Source organism: Pan troglodytes, chromosome 4 (assembly GCF_028858775.2).
Source record: "Pan troglodytes isolate AG18354 chromosome 4, NHGRI_mPanTro3-v2.0_pri, whole genome shotgun sequence".
Classification (NCBI taxonomy): Eukaryota; Metazoa; Chordata; class Mammalia; order Primates; family Hominidae; genus Pan; species Pan troglodytes.
The window spans coordinates 77,704,061-77,723,689 of NC_072402.2; the positions used below are offsets into that span (position 1 = coordinate 77,704,061).

Below are 19,629 nucleotides of genomic sequence, written 5' to 3' on the forward strand. Positions count from 1 at the left end.
CATGCCCACATTCTCCTGTTAATGTCTGTTAAGAGCTGTGTCAATATACATAAGGTTACCAGCCATAGCAGTACAATATCAGTGTTACTGGATGCTGATGCTTGGCATTTCTGAGCATCCACCCTAGGTCTCCTCACCCTGAGACTTCATCACTTGCTTGGGTCCCATCGATCTGTTTCTGTCACCAGCAAGAAGGGTCAAATGGTCAAATGGACCCAATATTGATGTAATGTTTCAAATCCCCTCTCACAGCTTAGGTTGCAGCCTGAGGCCCCATAGAAGTGTTTCTTAATTGCTAGTTAATCTTAAATGCTCATCTATAATTCTTATGCCATTTGTATTTTTTTTAACTAAACATGTCACTTTTGCAAAATAAGTAGGATCGTGTGAAGTGGTACCATACAATCCTTGACAAATATGGTATATTAGGTTTTCAGACTTGTTTCATGTTCAAGAAAATAAAGAACCTTGTAGGGAAAAGAAGGTGAGGTTTTTTCCTTAGCACATTGCTGATCCAAGAGCCACGATCTCCTAGAGGACATATTGGGACCTAAGGCTGCAATGAGGGCTAAACCAGATCATCTCTGTGCAAGCATTTTGTTACGCTGACAGTGAGACCCTCCTGAAAATCATGGGAGAGCTGCATTCTTCTTCAGAAAGGAAAATATTTAGTTGCTGGTAGAGACAGCTGGCCCACTTTCCAATGACTGCACTTTGTTGTACACAAAACTGTCATCCCGGCTGAAATCCAAAGGGACATCATGTAAACAGATTTCAGAAACTCAGATGCAACCAGAATTGAACAAGCCTCCACCCCTGTGCAGTGTGTCTTGAGCTGAGGTTCCTGAGTCTAAATGTGAGCAGCCTACTGAGCCACGTGGGCTTGAAATACCTCCTTTCAACGTCACTTCACTTTATTGCTGACTTGGTGCAGTCTGAAATGGACCAACATCAGTTTTTGTCCTCTTGAACCCTTTTTTAAAAAATGAAAAGTAATTCAACACGTATGTGAAATAGCTGCTGCATTGTGCATGACCCCTCTGTGTGTGGACAGGTGAAAGTTCCAATTTCCTGAGGCAACCCAATGGGCATGACCTGGGTATGGTGGTGCCTGGGCCATTGAAAGCTCGAATGTTTATCAGCAGGGAATATAGGTCCCCGAGCCCACAACAACACTTATAGAAAGGAAGGGTTGATGGGAAGAAGAATACTTGAGGCCCTAAAATAACCTTTCCAACATGCTCTTCCCTCTCTCACTCCCAGCTGAAATGGGCAGAACATGGAAGCCTAAGGAACCATTTGTCAGCTCTGGGTTTTGCGCTTGGAATTTCTGATACCCAAAGGCCAGTGGTATTGATCTATGAAGAAAAAACTAGACTCTCTTTATTACTTTCTTATTCATTCCTAATACATTACTTATTGCAGAGAGACACTCATGCATGAATGTCCAGACTACATAACCGGTGGCCCCAACTCCTGCCACTTTGGCAAGCAGTACACCTCCATGTGGAGGACATACATCATGATGGTCAATGCCACTAACCAGATGGGAAGCAGTTTCTCGGATGAACTTTATGTGGACGTGACTTACATAGGTAAGGGGAAGGAAAGTGGGTGAGGAATTTCTTACTCCACTATGTATTAGCCAATAGTCACACTCAGTTTGAGTCTTCTTGGGTTTTGGATGGATCCCCAAAAAGAAAGATGAGAAAACTCTCAATATGCTTGTCAACAGAACAGTTCAAATCATTTTTTATCAAGTCATTCATGACACTAAGGCTGGCACTTGGGATCCTTGTGTTCCTGTGCTTTCCCTTGACCCTCATCCTCTTGCACTCAGCACAAATGTTCTATGTACGTTTCCCTTGCCAACTCTTCTTTCTTGCCCTGCCCTTGCAATTGATGTCCGCTTCTTCCTTGGCAAGCTGGGATTTCTTCTATTTCTCCTCATGGAAGACAGAGCTGCTCCATGAAGAAGTTCTTAGAAGGGTTCATCTGATTCTGCACCCACAGCAATTGCTCCCATTGCTTTGCCCCAAACTCATATATGTGTGTGTGTGTACATATATATGTTGCATATATGTGATATATATATTAGTGTGTGTGTATATATATATATACATCATTGGTAATTTTTTTTACTAAACATTTACAAAGTAATCATGTTACTTTTATAACATAAGATAATATGAGGTGGTGCCATGTAATTCTTGACAAACATGGTGTTCAAGAAAATAAAGAATGTAGGCTGGGCGCGGTGCCTCACGCCTGTAATGCCAGTACTTTGGGAGGCTAAGACAGGCAGATCATAAGATCAAGAGTTCAAGACCAGCCTGACCAACATGGTGAAACCCCATCTCTACTAAAAATACAAAAATTAGCCAGCTGTGGTGGTGCGTGCCTGTAATCCCAGCTACTCAGGAGGCTGAGGCAAGAGAATTGCTTGAACCCAGGAGGTGGAGGTTGCAGTGAGCCAAGATCATGCCACTGCACTCCAGCCTGGGCCACAGAGCGAGACTCCACGTCAAAAAAAAAAAAAAAAAGAAAAGAAAGAATTTAAATGTTAAAAACTACCAATGGTCTGTGCACACACACACACACACACACAGAGAGAGAGAGAGAGATTTATCACCTCTGCATCTACTGGTGCTGCCAAGGTTGCAGGAAGGTCATCTCCAAGCTGAACGGGAAGCTCTCTGGCATGGCCTTCCATGTCCCCACCACAAATGTGTCGGTCATGGACCTGACCTGCTTTTTAGAAAAACTTGCCAAATATGATGACATCAAGAGGGTGGTGAAGCAGGGACAATGTTCCGGAAAGCCCCATGGTTGTTGTACCTCAGTTGCACTGAGGGGCCATTCACAGTCTTCTTTATGGAGTGCTGGCATGGACTGTGGACATGAGTCCTTCCATGATGAATGACAAATTTTATATAAGTGTGGTGTGTGTGTGTGTGTGTGTGTATTGCCTTACCCTCAAGCATTATAATATTTGAAGGCAAAACAATGAAAGCAAGAAATGTTCTGAAATTAGCAACTGTTTTAATAAATACGATCCACAAAAAAAGGGACTCACTAAAGAAAAGTAATATGTTTAAAAAGAGAAATCAACAAGTATATATGAAATTCTCATTGATCCTGGAAAACAAATTCTCTGGTGAAAGAATATGTTGGACCATATTTTTCAAAATAATAAAAGAAGTGTCCACAGAACTCTCCTATAACCCTGCAGCCTACAGTGTTGGGACAGGCCACGGAAGTTCATTTTAAAATGCACGGTACATTTTCTGATACTTCGACTCTCATCCAGCAATAACCTGCAGTACAGAATGACAACATTGAAAGATAATTGCTCAGGAGTAGAGTTCTTTGTTGTTGAGTAATATTTAGTTACATTGAAAACACTTAAAAGCAGTGGTTCCCAACTGGGAGCTGTTTTTTCTTCCCACAGGATATTTGGCAATGACTGGAGACATTTTTGATTGTCACAAGCTAGGAAAGTGGGGAGATGGGGGTATTACTTGTATGTGGTGCATAAAGCCCAGAGATCCTGCTAAGCATTCTACAAAGCATAGGACATCCCCCTCCAACAAAGAAATATCCAGTCCAAAATGCAAGTAGTGCTGAGGTTGGGAAAGTATGCTCTAAAAGATACATCCTCAACATTTTATTTGCGTTTTTGTATAATTTTTTATCAGAAGCATTGTTTAGTATGTATTTAACTTAAAACATATATTAATTAGCTGCTGTTTGTTTAGGAAATGTGCTCAAAATAATCTTTCTTAGGTATTTACTCAGTAACATATTAGCTTAGACTTGATGGCAATTTTCTTTTTTAGTACAGGGGACTTTATTGATGGCACATGGCAAAGTGGGTCTCCCTAAGCACCTGCTCTTCAGGGAGTCTGCATAAAAATTGTGAGGGGAGATTCTTACTGAGGTGGAAGACTGAGTGCCACAGGGACTCGCCAGCAGCTGAGGGTCTCGCTCTTGCTCTTGTGTGCTCACTGGGGGTGGTGGTCCAGGGGTCTTACTACTTGGAGGCCATGTGGACCATGAGTCCACCACCCTGTTGCTGCAGCCTAATTCACTGTCATACCAGGAAATGGGCTTGACAAAGTGGTTGTTGAGGGTGATGCCAGCCCCAAAAGTAGAAGAGTGGGTGTCACTGTTAAAGTCAGAGGAGACAGCCTGGTGCTTAGTGTAGCCCAGGAGGCGTGTGTGTGTGTGTGTTTGTGTGTGTGTGTGTGTGTATTGCCTTACCCTCAAGCATTATAATATTTGAAGGTAAAACAATGAAAGCAAGAAATGTTCTGAAATTAGTAACTGTTTTAATAAATGTGATCCACAAAAAAGGGGCTCACTATAGAAAAGTAGTATGTTTAAAAAGAGAAATCAAGTGTATATGAGATTCTCATTGATTCTGGAAAACAAATTCTCTGGTGAAAGACTATGTTGGACCATATTTTTCAAAATCATAAAAGAAGTGCCCACGGAACTCTCGTATAACCCTGCAGCCTATGAAGGGGCCCTCCGATGCCTGCTTCACCACCTTTTTGATGTCATATCTGGCAGGTTTATCCAGATGGCAGGTCAGGTCACCACTGACACGATGGTGGGGACATGGAAGGCCATGCCATTGAGCTTCCCATTCAGCTCAGAGATGACCTTGCCCTCAGCCTTGGCAGCACCAACAGATGCACAGATCATGTTCTGGAAAGCCCCACGGCTGTTGCACCACAGTTTCCCAGAGGGGCCATTAACAGTCTTAGTGGAGTGATGGCATGGACTGTGAACATGAGTCCTTTTGCAATTGATGGCAAATTTTTTTTATTATTATACTTTAAGTTCTAGGGTACATGTGCACAACGTGCAGGTTTGTTACATATGTATACATGTGCCATGTTGGTGTGCTGCAACCATTAACTCATCATTTACATTAGGTATATCTCCTAATGCTATCCCTCCCCCCTCCCCCCACCCCATGACAGGCCCCTGTGTGTGATGTTCCCCACCCTGTGTCCAGGTGTTCTCATTGTTCAATTCCCACCTGTGAGTGAGAACATGTGGTGTTTGGTTTTCTGTCTTTGCGATAGTTTTGCTGAGAATGATGGATTCCAGCTTCATCCATGTCCCTACGAAGACATGAACTCATCCATTTTTATGGCTGCATAGTATTCCATGGTGTATATGTGCCACATTTTCTTAATCCAGTCCATCATTGATGGACATTTGGGTTGGTTCCAAGTCTTGCTATTGTGAATAGTGCCACAATAAACATATGTGTGCATGTGTCTTTATAGCAGCATTATTTATAATCCTTTGGGTATATACCCAGTAATGGGATGGCTGGGTCAAATGGTATTTCTAGTTCTAGATCCTTGAGGAATCGCCACACTGACTTCCACAATGGTTGAACTAGTTTACCGTCCCACCAACAGTGTAAAAGTGTTCCTATTTCTCCACATCCTCTCCGGCACCTGTTGTTTCCTGACTTTTTAATGATCACCATTCTAACTGGTGTGAGATGATATCTCATTGTGGTTTTGATTTGCATTTCTCTGATGGCCAGTGATGATGAGCATTTTTTCATGTGTCTGTTGGCTGCATAAATGTCTTCTTTTGAGAAGTGTCTGTTCATATCCTTCACCAACTTCTTGATGGGGTTGTTTGATTTTTTTCTTGTAAACATGTTTAAGTTCTTTGTAGATTCTGGATATTAGCCCTTTGTCAGATGGGTAGATTGTAAAAATTTTCTCCCATTCTGTAGGTTGCCTGTTCACTCTGATGGTAGTTTATTTTACTGTGCAGAAGCTCTTTAGTTTAATTAGATCCCATTTGTCAATTTTGGCTTTTGTTGCCATTGCTTTTGGTGTTTTAGTCATGAAGTCCTTGCCCATGCCTATGTCTTGAATGGTATTGCCTAGGTTTTCTTCTAGATTTTTTTATGGTTTTAGGTCTAACGTTTAAGTCTTAAATCCATCTTGAATTAATTTTTGTATAAGGTGTAAGGAAGGGATCCAGTTTCAGCTTTCTACATATGGCTAGCCAGTTTTCCCAGCACCATTTATTAAATAGGGAATCCTTTCCCCATTTCTTGTTTTTGTCAGGTTTGTCAAAGATCAGATGGTTATAGATGTGTGGTATTATTTCTGAGGGCTCTGTTCTGTTCCATTGGTCTGTATCTCTGTTTTGGTACCAGTACCATGCTGTTTTGGTTACTGTAGCCTTGTAGTATAGTTTGAAGTCAGGTAGTGTGACGCCTCCAGCTTTGTTCTTTTGGCTTAAGATTGTTTTGGCAATACGGGCTCTTTTTTGGTCCCACATGAACTTTAGTTTTTTCCAATTCTGTGAAGAAAGTCATTGGTAGCTTGAATCTGTAAATTACCTTGGGCAGTATGGCCATTTTCATGATATTGATTCTTCCTATCCATGAGCATGGAATGTTCTTCCATTTCTGTGTATCCTCTTTTATTTCATTGAACAATGGTTTGTAGTTCTCCTTGAAGAGGTCCTTCACATCCCTTGTAAGTTGGATTCCTAGGTATTTTATTCTCTTTGAATCAATTGTGAATGGGAGTTCACTCATGATTTGGCTCTCTGTTTGTCTGTTATTGGTGTATAGGAATGCTTGTGACTTTTGCACATTGATTTTGTATCCAGAGACTTGCTGAAGTTGCTTATCAGCTTAAGGAGATTTTGGGCTGAGACGATGGGGTTTTCTAAATGTACAATCATGTCATCTGCAAACAGGGACAATTTGACTTCCTCTTTTCCTAATTGAATACCCTTTATTTCTTTCTCCTGCCTGATTGCCCTGGCCAGAACTTCCAACACTATGTTGAATAGGAGCGGTGAGAGATGGCATCCCTGTCTTGTGACAGTTTTCAAAGGGAATGCTTCCTGTTTTTGCCCATTCAGTATGATATTGGCTGTGGGTTTGTCATAAATAGCTCTTATTATTTTGAGATACATCCCATCAATACCTAGTTTATTGAGAGTTTTTAGCATGAAGGCTGTTGAATTTTGTCAAAGGCCTTTTCTGCATCTATTGAGATAATCATGTGGTTTTTGTCTTTGGTTCTGTTTCTATGATGGATTACATTTATTGATTTGCATATGTTGAACCAGCCTTGCATCCCAGGGATGAAGCCTACTTGATCATGGTGGATAAGCTTTTTGATGTGCTGCTGGATTCGGTTTGCCAGTATTTTATTGAGGATTCTTGCATCAATGTTCATCAGGGATATTGGTCTAAAGTTCTCTTTTTTGGTTGTGTCTCTGCCAGGCTTTGGTATCAGGATGATGCTGGCCTCACGAAATGAGTTAGGGAGGATTCCCTCTTTTTCTATTGATTGGAATAGTTTCAGAAGGAATGGTACCAGCTCCTCTTTGTACCTCTGGTAGAATTCGGCTGTGAATCCGTCTGGTCCTGGACTTTTTTTTTTTTTGGTTGGTAGGCTATTAATTATTGCCTCAATTTCAGAGCCTGTTATTGGTCTATTCAGAGATTCAACTTCTTCCTGGTTTAGTCTTGGGAGGGTGTACGTGTCCAGGAATTTATCCATTTCTTCTAGATTTTCTAGTTTATTTGCATAGAGGTGTTTATAGTATTCTCTGATGGTAGTTTCTATTTCTGTGGGATTGGTGGTGATATCCCCTTTATCATTTTTTATTGCATGTATTTCATTTTTCTTTCTTTTCTTCTTTATTAGTCTTGCTAGTGGTCTATTAATTTTGTTGATCTTTTCAAAAAACCAGCTCCTGGATTCACTGATTTTTTTGAAGGTTTTTTGTGTCTCTATCACCTTCAGTTCTTCTCTGATCTTAGTTATTTCTTGCCTTCTGCGAGCTTTTGAATGTGTTTGCTCTTGCTTCTCTAGTTCTTTTAATTGTGATGTTAGGGTGTCGATTTTAGATCTTTCCTGCTTTCTCTTGTGGGCATTTAGTGCTATAAATTTCCCTCTACACACTGCTTTAAATGTGTCCCAGAGATTCTGGTATGTTGTGTCTTTGTTCTCATTGGTTTCAAAGAACATCTTTCTTTCTGCCTTCATTTCATTATGTACCCAGTAGTGATTCAGGAGCAGATTGTTCAGTTTCCATGTAGTTGAGCAGTTTTGAATGAGTTTCTTAATCCTGAGTTGTAGTTTGATTGCACTGTGGTCTGAGAGATAGTTTGTTATAATTTCTGTTCTTTTACATTTGCTGAGGAGTGCTTTCCTTCCAACTATGTTGTCTGCTTTGGAATACATGTGATGTGGTGCTGAGAAGAATGTATATTCTGTTGATTTAGGGTGGAGAGTTCTGTAGATGTCTATTAGATCTGCTTGGTGCAGAGCTGAGTTCAAGTCTTGGATATCCTTGTTAACTTTCTGTGTCGTTGATCTGTCTAATGTTGACAGTGGGGTGTTAAAGTCTCCCATTATTATTGTATGGGAGTCTAAGTCTCTTTGTAGGTCTCTAAGGACTTGCTTTATGAATCTGGGTGCTCCTGTATTGGGTGCAAACATATTTAGGATAGTTAGCTCTTCTTGTTGAATTGATCCCTTTACCATTATGTAATGGCCTTCTTTGTCTCTTTTGATCTTTGTTGGTTTCAAGTCTGTTTCCTCAGAGAGTAGGATTGCAACCCCTGCTTTTTTGTTTTGTTTTGTTTTCCATTTGCTTGGTAGATCTTCCTCCATTCCTTTATTTTGAGCCTATGTGTGTCTCTGCATGGGAAATGGGTCTCCTGAATACAGCACACTGATGGGTCTTGACTCTTTATCCAATTTGCCAGTCTGTGTCTTTTAATTGGAGCATTTAGCCCATTTACATTTAAGGTTAATATTGTTTTGTGTGAATTTGATCCTGTCATTATGTTGTTAGCTGGTTATTTTGCTCATTAGTTGATGCAGTTTCTTCCTAGCATTGATGGTCTTTGCAATTTGGCATGTTTTTGCAGTGGCTGGTACCGGTTGTTCCTTTCCATGTTTAGTGCTTCCTTCAGGAGCTCTTGTAAGGCAGGCCTGGTAGTGACAAAATCTCTCAGCATTTGCTTGTCTGTAAAGTATTTTATTTCTCCTTCACTTATGAAGCTTAGTTTGGCTGGATATGAAATTCTGGGTTGAAAATTCTTTTCTTTGAGAATGTTGAATATTGGCCCCCACTCTCTTCTGGGTTTTAGAGTTTCTGCCAAGAGATCCACTGTTAGTCTGATGGGCTTCCCTTTGTGGGTAGCCTGACGTTTCTCTCTGGCTGCCCTTAATGTTTTTTCCTTTATTTTAACTTTGGTGAATCTGACAATTATGTGTCTTGGAGTTGCTCTTCTCGAGGAGTTTCTTTGTGGTGTTCTCTGTATTTCCTGAATTTGAATGTTGGCCTGCCTTGCTAGGTTGGGGAAGTACTCCTGGATAATATCCTGCAGAGTGTTTTCCAACTTGGTTCCATTCTCCCTGTCACTTTCAGGTACACCAATCAGATGTCGATTTGGTCTTTTCACATAGTCCCGTATATCTTGGATGCCTTGTTCATTTCTTTTTACTCTTTTTTGTCTAAACTTCTCTTCTCACTTCATTTCATTCATTTGATCTTCAGTCACTGATACCCTTTCTTCCACTTGAACAAATCGGCTACTGATGCTTGTGCATGCATCACATAGTTCTCGTGCCATGGTTTTCAGCTTTATCAGGTCATTTAAGGTCTTCTCTATGCTGTTTATTCTAGTTAGCCATTTGTCTAATCTTTTTTGAGGTTTTTAGCTTCTTTGTGATGGGTTCAAACATCCTCCTTTAGCTCGGAGAAGTTTGTTATTACCAATCGTCTGAAGCCTTCTTCTCTCAGCTCGTCAAAGTCATTCTCCGTCCAGCTTTGTTTCGTTGCTGGCGAGGAACTGCATTCCTTTGGAGGAGAAGAGGTGCTCTGATTTTTAAAATTTTCAGCTTTTCTGCTCTGGTTTCTCCCCATCTTTGTGGTTTTATCTACCTTTGGTCTTTGATGATGGTGACGTACAGATGGGGTTTTAGTGTGGATGTCCTTTCTGTTAGTTAGTTTTCCTTCTAATAGTCAGGACCCTCAGCTGCAGGTCTCTTGGAGTTTGTTGGAGGTCCACTCCAGACCCTGTTTGCCTGGGTATCACCAGCAGAGGCTGCAAAACAGCAAATATTGCAGAACAGCAAATGTTGCTGCCTGATCCTTCCTCTGGAAGCTTCATCTCAGAGGGGCACCTGGGTGTATGAGGTGTCAGTCGGCCCCTACTGGGAAGTGTCTCCTAGTTAGGCTACTCGGGGGTCAGGGACCCACTTGAGGAGGCAGTCTCTCCATTCTCAGATCTCAAACTCTGTGCTGGGAGAACCACTACTCTCTTCAGAGCTATCAGACAGGGACGTTTAAGTCTGCAGAAGTTTCTGCTACCTTTTGTTCAGCTATTCTCTGGCCCCAGAGGTGGAGTCCACAGAGGCAGGCCGGCCTCCTTGAGCTGGGGTGGGCTCCACCCAGTTCCAGCTTCCTGGCCACTTTGTTTACATTCTCAAGCCTCAGGAATGGCAGACACCCCTCCCCCAGCCTCACTGCCACCTTGCAGTTTGATCTCAGACTGCTGTGCTAGCAGTGAGCAAGGCTCCATGGGCTTGGGACCCTCTGAGCCAGGAATGGGATATAATCTCCTGGTATGCCATTTGCTAAGACTGTTGGAAAAGCACAGTATTACAGTGATAGTGTCCCAATTTTCCAGGTACCATCTGTCATGGCTTCCCTTGGCTAGTAAAGGGAATTCCCTGACCCCTTGCACTTCCCAGGTGAGACAATGCCCTGCCCTGCTTCGCCTCACGCTCCATGGACTGCACCCACTGTCCAACAAGCCCCAGTGAGATGAACCCGGTACCTCAGTTGGAAATGCAGAAATCACCCGTCTTCTGTGTTGCTCACGCTGGGAGCTGTAGACTGGAGCTGTTCCTATTCAGCCATTTTGGAACCAGACCACGGATGGCAAATTTTTAAAAGTTGGTTTTTAGGCAAATGTAACTCATAATGCCAAGTACAGTATAGTTACAGTCACTCTTTCCCCATCTGGTACAGAGATTGATTTAAGGAGGTGATAAATGAATGGAGAAAATGTCACTGAACAGCAGAACTGAGACTGGGGTGAGGCAAGCCAGCACCCCAGCACCTAAGTCTTAGGAAGGTACTCACAAGGCCTGTACCTACAGGAGCCTACAGAAGTAAATGCCTCCTTCATTTTTTTTTTTAATCCTTGCCAGCAGGAAGCCACTTCATTTGTTTTTATTGTGGTAAAAAACACAAAACACATATCCACCATTTCAACTATTTTATAGTATGCAATTGAATGCATTAGTTTATTACAATGTTATGCAACCATCACCACTATCTAGTTCTGTAACACGTTTACCTCCCTCAGTGAAAACTTCACATCCACTACTAAGCAGTTATTTCTCATTCTCCCTTCCTCAAGCACTGGCAATGACTGTCTGTTTCTGGGAGTTTGCCTCGTCTGGATATTTCATATGTATATATATATATATATATATGGAATCATAAAATATGTAGCTGTTCCACATTTTTTTTTTTTGAGATGGAGTTTCGCTCTTGTCACCCAGGCTGGAGTGCAATGGTGCGATCTCAGCTCACTGCAACCTCTGCCTCCCAGATTCCAGTGATTCTCCTGCCTCAGCCTCCCAAGTAGCTGGAACTACAGGTGCACACCACCAGGACTGGCAAATTTTTTGTATTTTTAGTAGCGATGGGGTTTTACCACATTGGCCAGGCTGGTCTCAAACTCCTGACCTCAGGTGATCCACCTGCCTCAGCCTCCCAAAATGGTAGGATAACAGGCATAAGCCACTGTGCCTGGCCTCTACCACATTTTTTATCCATTCATCAACTGATGGACATTTGGATTTCTTCACTTTTGGCTATTATAAATAGTGCTGCCATGAAAATTCACATACAAGATTTTCTTAAACATCTGTTTTCAATTCTTTTGAATCTATATCTAGGAGTGGAATTGATGGGCAATATGGCAACTCTAAGTTTGACTTTTTGAGGAACTTCCAGACTGTTTTCCACAGTGGTTGCACCAGTTTACATTCCTACCAGCAGTATTGAGGGTTCCAATCTCTCCACATCCTCACCAACACTTGTTATGTTTCATTTTTTAATTCTTGCCATGCTAGTACATGTGAAATGGTATCTCAATGCGGTTTTGATTTGCATTCCCCAGAAGGCTTATGACCTTGAGCATCTTTTCATGTGCTTCTTGGCCATTTGTCCCTCCTTGAATTTTGTATCCTATGCACTTCACTCACGTCAGCCTAATCCCAGGCCTGCTCTCCAGCACCTGACATCAAATGCAATGTCTTACAACCATGGTAGAGTGAAATAGTAGAGACCACTTCCTCTAAGTCACATAGGTATGGGTTCAAATAACACTTTTACCAAATATGTGACCTTAGGTGAGTTATTTCCCTCTTCTAAGCCTGTTTCCTCCTCTGTAAAATGAATGGGTACAATAATAGTACTTCATGGAGTTGCTGGAGGATTATAAGAAACGATGCAGAGATAGTATTTTATACAGTCCCTGGCATGTAGTAAATACTCGAGAAACATTAGCTGTCATTTTGCTAATGGGAATTTGCTAAGCATTTGTTGAATGAGTGACTGGGCCAACAGGCTGTTATGAAATCACCAAAAGGATCATTGCCAAAAAGCTCAACCTCCATTTAGCTTATGGGAGAGTGGATCTCATTTACCACAGGGTGTAATATGTATGTTTAATATAAGATGTAATTGCTGAAACGAAGATGGAATCTGTAAACCTGTTATCTGCAGAGTTATGATTATGAATAGTTCATTTACAAAAAACTGTGTGTAACTAAGGAGAATCTCACTCCCAGCTGAGGGAAATAAGCTGTTTGAAATCTCTTCCCTATAGTCTTCCATGCCAACTCCCACTTGCAAATCCCAGCCCAGTTTTTATCACCTGGTCTCTGTCATCATGAAAATTATGGGAATAGCTATGAGATTCTAACTGATGAAAAGCGAGAACATGCGCAGAATGAAATACCAGCTGCTTATTATTCTTACCATGTAAACCTCATCTGTATGCACAAATATGATTGGTCACATACTAAGAGGTAGAAGACAAAAGGCCCTGGTATTTGGGGGGCTTATAGTACAGTGGGAAGAGTGAGATGATAAACAGAAAAAGGAATTCCTAATAGAAAATGGTAAAGCCAAAGAAAAGGTGCAAGCAATGAGTGCTACTGGCATTTGCTGTATTTCTGCAGTTCAACCAGACCCTCCTTTGGAGCTGGCTGTGGAAGTAAAACAGCCAGAAGACAGAAAACCCTACCTGTGGATTAAATGGTCTCCACCTACCCTGATTGACTTAAAAACTGGTTGGTTCACGCTCCTGTATGAAATTCGATTAAAACCCGAGAAAGCAGCTGAGTGGGAGGTGAGTGATCCATATGCTTTTTGAAGGAACTATGGCCTTTGGCAAGGATAAAGCCCTCACAACTGAAAACAGGTCATTCCTCCTAATTACTGGGTCACTGTGTTGGCCTCCAATGCAGTTGTGACCCACCCAGATGTGAAAAGCCCTTTTCCCCTCTATTGGGATTCATGGGGGCTCATCTTCACAGCTCTCCTCGGGCTAGTTTCTTGTACTGCTCAGACACTTGACCAGGTTTCCAACCTGCCTCCCTTAGTACATTTTTTATCTAGACCCTTGTAAGAGTACTTAAATGGCACCAGGTGGGAGGGGGCAGTCTCAGTATATCCCGTCCATAGTCAATGGCTGTGTTTTTATTTACTTTAAAATACCTCAACCAGGCTGGGTGCAGTGGATCACACCTGTTAATCCCAGCACTTTGGGAGGCCGAGACAGGTGGATTACCTGAGGTCAGGAGTTCAAGACAAGCCTGGCCAACATGAAGAAACCCCATCTCTACTAAAAGTACAAAAAAATTAGCCAGGTGTGGTGGCGGGCACCTGTAATCCCAGCTCCTCGGGAGGCTGAAGCAGGAGAATCTCTTGAACCCAGGAGGCAGAGGTTTCGGTGAGCTGAAATCGCGCCATTGCACTCCAGCCTGGGCAACAAGAATGAAACTCCATTTGGAAAAAAAAAAAAAAAAGGCTGGGCTCAGGGGCTCACACTTGTAATCCCAGCACTTTGGGAGGCAGAAGCAGGTGGATCACTTGAGGTCAGGAGTTTGAGACCAGCCTGACCAACATGGCAAAACCCAGTCTCTACTGAAAATACAAAAAACTTAGCCAGGCATGGTGGCGAGTGCCTGTGATCTCAGCTACTCTGAAGGCTGAGGCAGGAGAATTGCTTAAACCTGGGAGGCAGAGATTTCAGTGGGCTGAGGTCATGCCATTGTGCTCCAGCCTAGGTGACAAGAGCGACTCCGTCTCAAAAAATAAATAAATAAAATTAAAAATAAAAATAAAATACTTTGACCTAAAGAAATAATATTAAATTGCAGGTGGTACAATATTCCATCTTTACATACTTTAGTATATGCCTCTTTTAAAAAGGCACATTTCCAAACATAGCCAAAATAATAGGATCACACACAGGAAAATTAAAATTCCTTAATATCGTTTAATACCCAGTCCCTAGTTTAATTCCTCCCAATGTTTCCAAATATCTTTAACAGCTACTTTGTCCAAACCAGAATCTGCTCATAGACCACACATTGTAACTGGTCGTTATATCCCTTCAGTTTCAGTGTAATGAGGAGACTGGGCCACTTGTCCCATAGAGTATCCCACCTTGTACCTTTCTCTGATCAGTTCTTTGTGGGGTCATTTAGCTAATTTCTCTACACCTCCATTTCCTGTAACCAGACTTGATTAGATGTAGGTTGAACAATTTTTACCAAGAATTGGTAAATTCAGAGGTGATATTATGTACTCTATATTGTATTTAATCAGATGTCAAAAACCATCTGGTTGACCCACCATAAGTGATGCTAAAACTGGCCCCTGAATTGAGGAGATGACAAACTGATCCCTTGATTGTAAGGTCATGTTTAATTTGTATACTACTACTTTACCATACATGAATGCCCAATTCTCTTTCACCTCATGTTTTTAACACCAATTTATTATTGAATCAGTTATTTCATTAGGGTTTAAAGGCTAACAATTCTTTAATTTTGTTATTCTTTTTTTTTTTTTTTTTGAGATGGAATTTCGCTTTGTCACTCAGCTGGAGTGCAATGGCACGATCTCGGCTCACTGAAACATCCGCCTCCCAGGTTCAAGTGATTCTCCTTCCTCAGCCTCCCAAGTAGCTGGGATTACAGGCATGTGCCACCATGCCTGGCTAATTTTGTATTTTTAGTAGAGACGGGGTTTCTCCATATTGGTCAGGCTGATCTCGAACTCCCAACCTCAGGTGATACGCCTGCTTTGGCCTCCCAAAGTGCTGGGATTACAGGCATGAGGCACCATGCCTGGCCAATTTTGTTATTCTTTCTATATTTATTAAGTAGTTGTTTTTCATAAAGTGGGAAGGAGGCAGAATATTTGACTTTTCTGAAGTAGAGTCCCAAATGGAGAGATAGAAAACCTGCTAAATTTTTGTGTGAGCAATTTTAAGAGAAGGAAAAGATAGGGCTAAGACAGTGGAGTAGTGACAGCAGGGAATTCTCTGTATATGATTGTTCAGCCTAACTTAGTTTATTTTTTAGGGGAAAACTCTCTTTCTTCACAACAAATGTTAGAAGTGACTTCTGTTTTCCTTATCCTACCTTAGATCCATTTTGCTGGGCAGCAAACAGAGTTTAAGATTCTCAGCCTACATCCAGGACAGAAATACCTTGTCCAGGTTCGCTGCAAACCAGACCATGGATACTGGAGCGCGTGGAGTCCAGCGACCTTCATTCAGATACCTAGTGGTGAGCGTCTTGGCTCTTTTTTGCTTATGTCCCTAAATATATTTTAAATGGTATATTTGCATATAATAACTACTAATAGAGAAACCATTTTGAGCCTTAGCCAGAACAATAGAGGTGGGTTTATAATCTTTCTGCCCAATACGAAGACATTTTGAAAAGCAGCATTGCTCCCTGGATTACTGTCAATGGAGAACAATTTTAGGATAAGGCTACAGACATGGGTCTGATGCCTCAAGGGGCTTGATGATCAGTTATTATGCTCCCACCATCTTCCCTATTCCTATCATTTAGAGGATTTGGTCAAGGTCATCCTCTAGTTCTTCCAGAATTGATAAGGCAGTACTGTGTCTCAAAGGCTCAGTCTCTGCCATGGATTACACTTGGCACCTTGTCTCTTAGTGAAGACACAGGCTATAAGATAGACAGCTCCAGCAAAGCACCTTAATTCAGTAGCTTGTGTTCTATAAGGGAACAATCCATCTTGCATTTTTAAAATGCTTTACAGCTTACAAAGCCTGTACCTTATTTGGTCCTCCCAACCCTCCCAGGTATTCAGAGAATATGATTATCATTAAAAATTAAAAGTGAAGAAACCAAACCTCAGCAAAGTTAGGAGTCTTTTCCAAAACCACACAGGAAAGTCTAGCTTTTCTAACAACTTGCCTGACCAAAGTATCGGGCTTTCATTGGCTTGGCATGCTGGAAAGGGCACTGAACTGCAAATCAGGCATGCATCTAGTCCAGTCCTGACTATTGCTTAACAAAAGCACAGGGTCTAGAGGCAGAAAGCCTGAGTTCAAATACCAGCCTGCAATACTATAGTTATATGGCCATTGGTAAACCTTTCTTTGATTCCCAGTTTTCTTATCTTTTATAACAAAGCAATGTAGGCAAACAATTTAACACCATTGATGGCTTTTAGTAAGAACTTAATGTTAGCTTTTATTATTATTACTGCAAATGACCATGTGACCTTGGATTTCCTCTTTAAGGATCAATTAAAAAGAATAAGTGAAAGGATTTTTAAATTTTTAGAGTACTATAAAATATATGCAACATATTAAAATATTAATAATATTTAAAAGAAAATAGCCCTGTCATTGATGATACTTTGGATTGCTGTTCAAATCAAAAAAAATATGGATGGAGGAAAACACTCTTGGGTTTAAGAGTTTCATTCATTAGGTTGGTTTGTTTTTAATGATGCTGTACGTGATCAAAGCTTTCTGGCTGTTTGTTTTTTAGACTTCACCATGAATGATACAACCGTGTGGATCTCTGTGGCTGTCCTTTCTGCTGTCATCTGTTTGATTATTGTCTGGGCAGTGGCTTTGAAGGGCTATAGGTACTTCACTGTCTCTCAACTTTTCCTCCCAATCATGATAGTCAAGGATAATGACAAAAAAAAATACAAAGATGATGGAAACCTGTAGATAATCCTCATTTTAGCCATTAGATGTAGTGTGTTTGCCCATAAAAAAAAATCTTTTATCAGTGCTATAAAAAGTAGAAAAATTGACTCGTTTCAGGCTGATGTTCTTTCTATGAAACAGAGATTCCTAGTTGTGAAACAGTAAAAATCTGGCAAGAGTAGCTAAAATCAAGAGAAGCAAATAGTCCAGATAATCCACTAACTTCAAAATCAGCCTCCTTAATTAGCTAAAGTTAATTTTAATATAGGCCTCTGTAATTTTATTGTCATCATTTATTGTTGCATGGAGCTGCCAAACTCTAAGTCCTATCTCTATCACAGTGCCTATAGTGGCTATTATACTAACCTTTCAAAAATTACAAAGTCAGAAATGAGTCATTTAGCCAATCTCATGAATTATTTTATAGCATGGTGACCTGCATCTTTCCGCCAGTTCCTGGGCCAAAAATAAAAGGATTTGATGCTCATCTGTTGGAGGTAAGTACAGGAGGCAAAAAAATGGATTGTGACTCACTGCTCTGTAGTAATTAACTCTACACACTCACACACAGTCCCCGTCAGTTCAGCCTGGTAGTTTCAGCCAGCCTTTTTGGACTGTCTCTCCTGGTCAGCATGTGTGTTAACAGAAAGTTGTGTGAAGGATGAGGGTACTTACTTTCACACACTAAATGTCAGAGGGCAAGGAGAGAAAGCCAAGAAAACATGGAAACACATTTATTGATTTATCAGATCTACTCATAAGCATAGAGATAAACATTTTGTACAAATAATCAATTTAGAAAGAGAGTGAATATTTTGATTAATGCAAAACAGGCACCCACCACCACCCCCTCAATCATACATTGGTAAAAGCTTCTACTTGAATGTTCTTTACATAAAGCCATAGTAACAGAATATCCCGTTGCCATTATCTCTCACTTTGGGCACTCAGCTGAGACCAGATCAGTACAGTGGGGCCATCTGTTTGCCAGGGCCCATTTGGGCTGATTCAAGAGGGAATTAAATGATGAGTGTTTTGAATGAAAAGAGAGGTTAGAACAGTTTTAAATTTTTCTCCAAATTGAAATAAATAGTTTCAGTTTGGCTTTTAAGCTTAACACTGACATATATAAAAGCAACTAGCTGTACATTAAGGCAAATACCACTTGACCCAGCTGCTCTGGGTCTGACAGTGTAAGAATAGAAGAATTGAGTCCTGGATAATCTGGCTTGTCTGTGTTCACTTTGGTTGCAAATATCGAAGCAGGGACTAGAGCCCAGGAGTCCCGGCTCCTGACCCAGTGCTCTTCCTCCACTATCCAGTGTAGCATTGGCCTGATAGAACCAGCATGAATGTCTCAGCAAACTAAACTAGTTACTGTCCAGCTCACAATTTAACCTGCTAGCCACAGAGACTTAATGATAAAATAGCTACTTTTGTCTCAAAAATATGTGTTAGTATTCTTAATGATATTACCTCTAATCCTCAAAAGAACCCTCCCAGATGGGTAGTATTATTTTCTACCTTTTAAAAATGGAGAAGCTGAAGTTCAGAGAGCAGCTTGTCCAAAGTCACATACCCTATAATAAGTGATAAAGCCAAGACCTAGGTCAGTACCTGACCCAAGTCAGAGGATAAGAAAAAAGAGGCCGGGCGCGGTGGCTCACGCCTGTAATCCCAGCACTTTGGAAGGCAGAGGCGGGCGGATCACGAGGTCAGGAGATCAAGACCATCCTGGCTAACATGGTGAAACCCTGTCTCTACTAAAAATGTAAAAAATTAGCCAGGCGTGGTGGTGGGCGCCTGTTGTCCCAGCTACTCGGGAGGCTGAGGCAGGAGAATGGCGTGAACCCGGGAGGCGGAGCTTGCAGTGATCCGAGATCATGCCACTGCACTCCAGCCTGGGCAACAGAGCGAGACTCCGTCTCAAAAAAAAAAAAAAAGAGGCAAGAGTGAGAGGAGGAGGCAGGAGGAAATAGGAGGGGGAAAGGAAGGATAGAAGCAGGGAGAATAATAGGAAGGGCGGAAATACGGAATAGGGTGATGAAGGGGGAGAAGAGAAGGAGGGAGAGGAAGTAGAGTAGAAGAAAACAGTAGATTAGGAAGAGGGAGGAGAAGGGAAGGGGAAATAAGAAGAGGAAGGAGAGAAGGAAGATGAACCACAGAAGGAAAAGACAAGAATCCACTTACTATTGCCAGACTCTAGAAAGAGATAGAGGAAGTTAGCAGGCCAGCAACCACACCTCTGCCAGTGGGCCGCAGTGTCAGATGCATGCATAAGCACTGTGGGTTTAGAAGTTTCACAAACC

The 19,629-nt window shown here is 41.5% G+C and overlaps 1 protein-coding gene across 5 annotated transcripts in view; it reads left to right on the forward strand.

The window, feature by feature from the left end:
- The window catches only part of PRLR (prolactin receptor), a 180,944-nt gene that overhangs the window by 143,676 nt on the left and 17,639 nt on the right, over window positions 1–19,629 (forward strand). For 4 of the 5 annotated variants that reach the window (XM_001150064.8, XM_063811324.1, XM_063811323.1 and 1 more), the window contains 5 exons: window positions 1,426–1,595; window positions 13,287–13,456; window positions 15,767–15,908; window positions 17,154–17,253; window positions 17,748–17,817. In XM_001150064.8, the coding sequence (XP_001150064.2) occupies window positions 1,426–1,595; window positions 13,287–13,456; window positions 15,767–15,908; window positions 17,154–17,253; window positions 17,748–17,817 (652 nt within the window). The remainder of the gene's footprint in view (window positions 1–1,425; window positions 1,596–13,286; window positions 13,457–15,766; window positions 15,909–17,153; window positions 17,254–17,747; window positions 17,818–19,629) is intronic. The other variant, XR_001717767.4, reaches the window with a different exon arrangement.